The 7460-nt window shown below is 49.3% G+C and overlaps 1 protein-coding gene across 1 annotated transcript in view; it reads right to left on the reverse strand.

The window, feature by feature from the left end:
• Positions 1-351: 351 nt before the first annotated feature.
• Positions 352-7460, reverse strand: part of Tob2 (transducer of ERBB2, 2) — a 10667-nt gene continuing 3558 nt past the window's right edge. Inside the window, exon 3 of the mRNA XM_021183822.2 lies at positions 352-3992. Coding sequence (XP_021039481.1) covers positions 2853-3890 — 1038 coding nt within the window. The 5' untranslated portion in view covers positions 3891-3992 and the 3' untranslated portion in view covers positions 352-2852. The remainder of the gene's footprint in view (positions 3993-7460) is intronic.

Consider the following 7460-nt stretch of genomic DNA (forward strand, 5'->3'; position numbering starts at 1 on the left):
AAGACAAAGCACACAGAGGAGAGATCCAAGCAGGGAAAGAGTCACCCTTACATCCTCCCTTCAAGACACAGGTGGCTCCTTAGGAACCCTCCCAGCCCTGGCAGCACAGCTCAAGCTGGGGGACCAGGGGTGGAAGGGGTGGGGTGGTGGCAACAAAGGCAGCTCCTGCTCCTAACTCAAGACAACAGCTTGTAATGTGGGAAAGGACTGTGGTAGGGGGCACGCCAAAGGGATATGAGGCCAAATGTGTCTACCCAGGTGAGTCACCATGAGGATGAGGGACAATCTCCTGAGGCCCACAGAAGGGGCCATCTCAAAGGGACCCCAGAAACACAAACAAGTAGGCAGAAGGCTATTATATATCATGCTTTTAATACAAACTTAAAAAAATCTGGAACAATATAAACTGTACAGATTTGATCAATCTTTGTTTTGAAACTAAATCTCTAAACACACCAATGTCTCATTCCAAAATATTGCACAATGTTCTGAATACAAAATGTCTTGACTGCATTCTTCCTTCGCTAGAGAAAAAAAGGTCGCCCCGCTCCCGGGCTCCTCTCTATGGCTGCTTCAGTGCCTGCTCCCATCTCTAGGGGGAGCTCTAGAGACTACAGCATCAAGACAGAGACAGCTTGACTGACAGCTGACATTCTTGACAAGCTTATCCACCTTTGTTTTGCTCCTGGGTGAGAGGGATAGAGAGGATGGGGAAAGGGGTGGAGAAGGTTCTATGTTCCTATTTTTTAAAGTTTGTTTTTCCTGAAAAAATATTGGTTTCTCTCCTCTTTTTAAGAAAAAATCTTGAAAAGAAAAAAATTACGTTTCTTACATTAGAAATATACATATATTATTTATATACCTCTTACATTTTACAAATGTAGCAAATTATTCAATACAAACGGACACCAAAAAATGTAAAAAATAAAAAAAAAGTTCTTCTACGAAACCAGGTAAATTAGTGCAGTTTTCTTTCTTTCTTTTTTTTTTTTTCATTTAAAAAAAAATTAAATAAAATAGAAGCAAAAATGCCTAGATTTGCGATGAGACACTGAACTGGGCCCAAGAGCCCAGTCCAGGAGTCATGTTCCTGAACACTCATTTTTCTTCCTATTTCAAAAGACACAAGGGGCTTGGCTCCAGTCTCCCCATGTGTGAGAAAAGAAGCTGTCTTGGGTGCAGGCGGTACCTGTGTTCCTGTGGGAGGAGGGGCTGGGCAGGGGGGTAAGGCAACACCCAAATTGTCCCATGGAGGTTATCTACCTGGGACTGTCACCTGTGTGGGCACTGAGAATGATGGGCAAGCTGGAGAAGACTCAGGGACAGGTGGTGCTAGGCTGAGAAGGCGGGGCCTCGCCCTGCTTGGGGAGGTAGAGCTGTAGCCCAGTGCCAGGAGACAGGGTTGGCAGTGTCTGTCCGGGCTGAGCTCACTGCCACAGCAGTTCCCACCTGGGAGTCCCTGGGGAGAGTGGAGTAAGATGGGTGCCAGGGGCTTTGGTGCTTTCTGGTGCAGGAGCTTCTCCTCTGCCCAGGAGATATCTCAGAGCCTCAAGGTCAAGTAGTGCTAGGTGAGGGCAGACAAAGTATGGCAGGAGATAGGAACCAAGAAGTTGCAGATGGGTGCAAATGCATTTACACCTACAACCAAAAAGCACTGCCTCAACTGAAGGCTCAGGATTGCCCACCACAGGCACGGACTCCAAATTCTCTCCCCATCCCTCCGCTGGGCTCAGGCCACGCAGCGGAGTTGCTGAAGTCTAGGGACTCCTCTCAGGCATCAGGCTTGGGGATTCCTCCCGCCCTTCAGAGTTATTTTTGTTTTTGTTTTGTTTTGTTTTTTTGGTTTTGGTCAAAACAAGTGCAGCTCCCTCTGCAGTCTGGGAAACCAGTTTCTTATGCAGTGCTGTCACCTGGGGTTTCTCAGGCTTAGCCTCGTGTCACCCCCCCCCCCACATACTTCCTTACAAAGAGACAATCAACCCACCCTGGGTCCACCCCCCAACCTTGTACATAAATAAGCACGTGATAGAACCCAGGACCCAACTACAGAGGGAAGATCCGCGTGGCTTGGGATCCCGGAGGACACGACAGCAAGCCACACACTCACAGGCATGAATGCATACATGAAAACATACACTTACCCCACCCTCTAAACTCTGCCCTATCCTCAGGCTCAGGGAAAAGCTGTGCTGGAGAAAGAGGCTGCATATATCTGGTCCAGGCCAAGAGCGGGTGAGGGATGGGGCCACAGGACAGAGAAGAATTTCAATTAGAAAAAGTGCTAACCTCCCTATAGTCACAGACATTAGCTTTAGGGGGAGGGTGTCAAGTGGCCAGTCAGCAGCTTCCTGTGGCCCAGCCTGAGAGAGAGTTGAGGCTAGGGCCAGACTTATTTGGGTGGCAGGCCCTGAGAAGACAGCTAGTTGGGGTTTGTGGACACGGGGTCAGCCTCTCCCTGTTTCAGCTCTTCCTTCCCGGTGAGCCTCAACACACTGATCCCAAAGGGGCGTGAGGGAGGGAGTAGGGAGCAGCAATTCACATCTGGACCACTCTTAGCACAGGAAACCACTAATTAAAGTTGTCATATAGAAAACTACATGTAAAAAAAAAAAATTACAAAATCCAAACCAACCAAATGAAATCAGAGGCAGGCAGAATAGTCAGGGGCCGAGTCCAACACTTGTTGCTTCGGGAGCCCCTCTTACTCTGTGCCTGGGTGAATCCTTTTCCTAGCTGGGAGAATGAGAAGACTGGAATCTTTCTGTACAGTTTTCTTTCCCTCTTGCGTTTGGGCCTTTCCGTTCACTTGCCTGCGGTCGTGTGTGCTCCTGGCCTGGCAGATGGGAAGACGGTCAGTTGGCCAGCACGACAGGCTGGAAGGGCTGGTTGGGATACTGCATGGTATTCAGGTTGTAGCTGAGGCCTTCCACAAAGGGTGATTTCTCCAAGAACAGGCTGTTAGCACCGCCTCCGAACACCTGGGACACATCAAAGCTGCTGCTGTTGCAAGTGCTGGCTCCACCACTCCCGAAGGGGGCCGCGGTGCTGGTGCTCGGGCCGTCCACCCCATCGAAGAAGAGGCTGGGTGAGCCGCCACCATTGTACACAAACTCCTTGGCATTGGGGGAGAGCTGGGACTGGGGGGCCGGAGTGGCTGGGATGAAGTTCAGTGAATGCATAGACAGAGAGAGGCTCTTGTGTTTCAGCAGGTTCTTTGTGGGTGAGCGGGCCATGTGAGGCTGCTGTGGCGGCGGCTGCTGGCCACCCGTCCCGCTGCCACCCACACTCACACCGCTAGATGCCCCACCACCCTTCTTCATCTTAGTGGAACCAAATTTGGTGGCAGCAAAAGAGGCAGTAGTGAAGGTGATGGGCTGGGCAGACCGGGGGATGAAGGTGGGGCTGGGTGACTGGCCAAAGGACGGCGAGGGAGAGCTGGACAGAGAGCTGTCCTGGCTGCCGATGGGCACAAACACCTGGGCGTCAGGGTTGAAGCTGCTCTTGATCTCTTTGTCCAGCTCTGGGGTACCACCCGCCTCACTGTCACCCAGGTACAGGACCTTCACGACTCCCTTCTCGCCAATCTGGTAGGATACCTCGAAAGGGTCAATCCAGACACTCAGCTCTTCGGGCACGTTGGCACGCACATCCTCTACGGCTAGGCCGCTCCGCTTGGCAGCCAGCTCCACCACAGGGTCTACCACTTCCCCAATGTGGACACAGCGGAAGCCAGAACCCTTCAACGGCTTCTCCGGGTACCAGTGGCCCTCATATTTCTTTCTCAGAAGCCGCTCTAGCTCCTCCCCAAACAGGTCTGCCCTGCGGCGGGGCAGCTTGTTGTATAAGTAGGAGATGATGAAGTTGAGGGCCACTTTGATCTCCAGCTGCATGGCCCTCTTCTAGGCCGAGATCCTGCACGCACAGGACACGTGCACAGCCCAAGAGCAGAGCGGCGGAAGGAATAGGCGAGGGATCCTGGGATCCAGAGGCTCCTGGAGGAGAGGAGAGAAGCACGGTGACTATTTGTATAGAAAGGCCCAGCACACACTGCCTGAGCCATGCCAGCAGGGTGACCAGTGACAGAGCACAGCAGACACCAGCTTTGATCACACAGATCTACTGGTGTGTTCCTTGTCTTACCTTTTGATGCTCTATAGCTCTGGTTGGCCTATAACTCACTATGTGGTAGACCAGGCTAGCCTTGAACTTGCTGTGGTCTTACCTCCCATTCCCTGAGTGCTGGGACTACAGGCCTGCACCGTCACTCCTGGCTTTGGACATGCCATTTCTCATAAACCCTGGTTTCCTCATCTGTAGCCTGAGGTTCAAGGATAACGCTCTCCCCTGTACTTGGTACCCAGTACGCGCTTAAAATAGTAATATGCTTTCTACCATTTTGAGAAGTCAAGACAGTATAAGAATGACATCAAATAACGAAGAAATAAAACCAGGCCCCCAATCCAGTTGGATGCAAGAAGGTTCTTGCTGTCTCTGCAATGTCTTCATCAAGTTGTGCCCTGAAACTGTCACAGGCGAAGACATAAGTTTCCATTTTTTTTAGCTGCCCTCCTTAACTTGAGCAAGACACAAGGTCACTGAACATGAAGGGGCACTGCCAGCTTTTCTCTGGGGCTTGGACTCCAGTCATATCCACCTAGTTAGTACCATGCACCCCATAGGTGTACATGCTTTGGGGCTCAGTCTGAGTTTTCAGAACCAATTTAAGAACCCAGTAAGCTGAACAGAGCTTATAGGTCCATCCAGCCTCCAGTAATGGGGACAAGGCCATGATCCTTCAGAAAAAAGATAAAAATCTGTTATAACCACAGTCTGTCAGCCACAAGGGAGCTGCGGGACCAGGGGCGCCCAGGGGAAGGGCAAGAAGCAGGGCCTTGGCGGCTGGCAGGGCAACAAGGGAGACAGCAGTGTGGCCTGAGGGAGTCTCCGCGGTTTCTGGCAAGGTGGAAAGGGATGAAGATGGCAAAGGAAAGGAACTTCCCATCACCCACAGCTTCCAGCTGGGGACCGTCATCACCCAGTCTCCCAGGGACCGTCTGACCACCTGTCCTTGGCACCAGATCAGATTTATCAAGTGTTTGGAGAACCCCGCAGAGGAGATGGCCCAGCACAAACACTCAGATTGTTATTTTGGGATTCTCTCAGAGCCAGATCCCACTGAGGTCAAAAAGCTTTATTCCCTACATCTGGGCAAGCCTTGTGTTTCAGAAAGGTGATCTGTGATGGCGCCAATGATCTTAATCTCATTCCCCCCCCCCCCAAACGATGGCCTCTAGACTCCAGCTCCGGGAGACACTGAAGTGAAGAGTCCCCTCCATTGAGGGCAAAGCCGGAGCACGTCTCTAGTTAGACTGTTAGGCAAAGCCATGCTGTGACCTCATCAGAGACAGGGTTGACCAATGTCCCACCAAGGGCATCTTTTGTCCTGTGTGAGGAGACTCAGGGCTGAATTTTAATTAATGATTAACGTTCTTTCTAGTTCCAAAATGGAGTCTCCAGACACTAGTGGTAGTTTTGAGAACCTTGAGGGTTTTTTTTTGTTTTTGTTTTTGTTTTGTTTTGTTTGTTTGTTTTTTGGTTTTTCGAGGCAGGGTTTTATGAACACTCACTGTCACACATTTTCATGTTAGTTGCCAGGCTCTCATGGGCATGCTTAGAACTGAATCTTCAAGGAGACTTCTGGTGCGCGCGCATGTGTGTGTGTGTGTGTGTGTGTGTGTGTGTGTGATGTATACCTGGGAAGGCACGCAGAGTCAATCTACAGCAGGAAGTGTAAGCGCCTCACTGAATCACTCTCAGTCCAAGGCTGAGAAACAGAAAGGAACCGCTGCTCAGAATTCAAGGAATCCTGACTCCCCCTTAGCCTGGCCTCCACACAGGTCTGCTAGTTTCTTCAAGTGTCTACGCATGACCAAAACAGATTGATTTTAGGATCATTTTGGGTTTAAAAAGAATGGTTAAACAGAATAAGGAGTGTCACACGCTTTTAATCCCAGCATTTGGGAGGCAGACAGGTATATCTTTGAGTTTGAACAGGCCAGCCTGGTCTATATAGTGAGTTCTAAGATAGCCAGGGCTATGTAGAAAGAATGCCTCTAAAAGAAAGGAGAGGGCTGGTGAGATGGCTCAGTGGGTAAGAGCACCCGACTGCTCTTCCGAAGGTCCGAGGTTCAAATCCCAGCAACCACATGGTGGCTCACAACCATCCGTAACGAGATCTGGCGCCCCCTTCTGGAGTGTCTGAAGACAGCTGCAGTGTACTTACATATAATAAAAATAAATCTTAAAAAAAAAAAAAAAAAAAGAAAGGAGAAAGAGATAAAGAAAAAAGAAAGGAGAGAAAAAGGGGCTTAGTTGACGAGAATCAGGGTCATCATCAGATACAAAGCTCAAAACTGAGTACTATGGGGGCATGGTGATGTGAGCCCATAAACTCATCACTTGGGAGGTAGGAGCAGAAAAACCAGTTCAAGGACAGCTATACTAAAGCAAGAACTCCTATGTTCAAGCAACTCATGCCTTCTGCAATGATCGTTTAAGAATGAAGGTTCAGGGCCTGGAGAGATGGCTCAGAGGTTCTGAGTTCAATTTCCAGCAGCCACATGGTGGCTCACAACAGTCTATAATGAGATCTGATGCCCTCTTCTGGCCTGCAGGCATAACACTGTATACACAATAAATAAATTTAAAAAAAGGGGGGGGGGCTGGAGAGATGACTCAGGGGTTAAGAGCACTGACTACTCTTCTAGACTTCCTGAGTTCAATTCCCAGCAACCACATGGTGATTCACAACCATCTGTAATGGGATCTGATGCCCTCTTCTGGTGTGTCTGAAGACAGTTCCAGTATATTCATATAAAGAAAAAAAAACAAAAAAACAAAAAAAGTTCAAGGTTCTAGAGAAATGGCCGAGTAGTTAAAACTATTCACTGCTCTACCAGAGAACCCGAGTTTGGCTGCCAGCACTCATGCCAGGCAGCTCTCAACAGCCTGGAACTCTCCCTCCAGGGAATCTAATGTCTCTGGTCTCCTCAGCCACCTGCCCTCACGTACATATCTGTGAAGATACACAGATCTGTGCATAATTAAAAATAATAAGTTAGAAAAAATGGAGGTTTGAAAGGACCTCGGTGGTCCACTGAAGGTGTCCAACATGAGGAGACTAAAGGAGAATGTCTCTGGAAAGGGCCTGCAGTTACAAGTGGTATTTTCAAAGGATTTTTTGAAAAGTAAAACAGATTCAGTGTCAATGTGATACTGTCTTAAAAGCACTGTAGGCTGGTGAGATGGCTCAGTGGGTAAGAGCACCCGACTGCTCTTCCGAAGGTCCAGAGTTCAAATCCCAGAAACCACATGGTGGCTCACAACCATCCATAATGAGATCTGACTCCCTCTTCTGGAGTGTCTGAAGACAGCTACAGTGTACTTACATATAATAAATA

This window comes from Mus caroli, chromosome 15, assembly GCF_900094665.2.
Source record: "Mus caroli chromosome 15, CAROLI_EIJ_v1.1, whole genome shotgun sequence".
Lineage (NCBI taxonomy): Eukaryota > Metazoa > Chordata > Mammalia > Rodentia > Muridae > Mus > Mus caroli.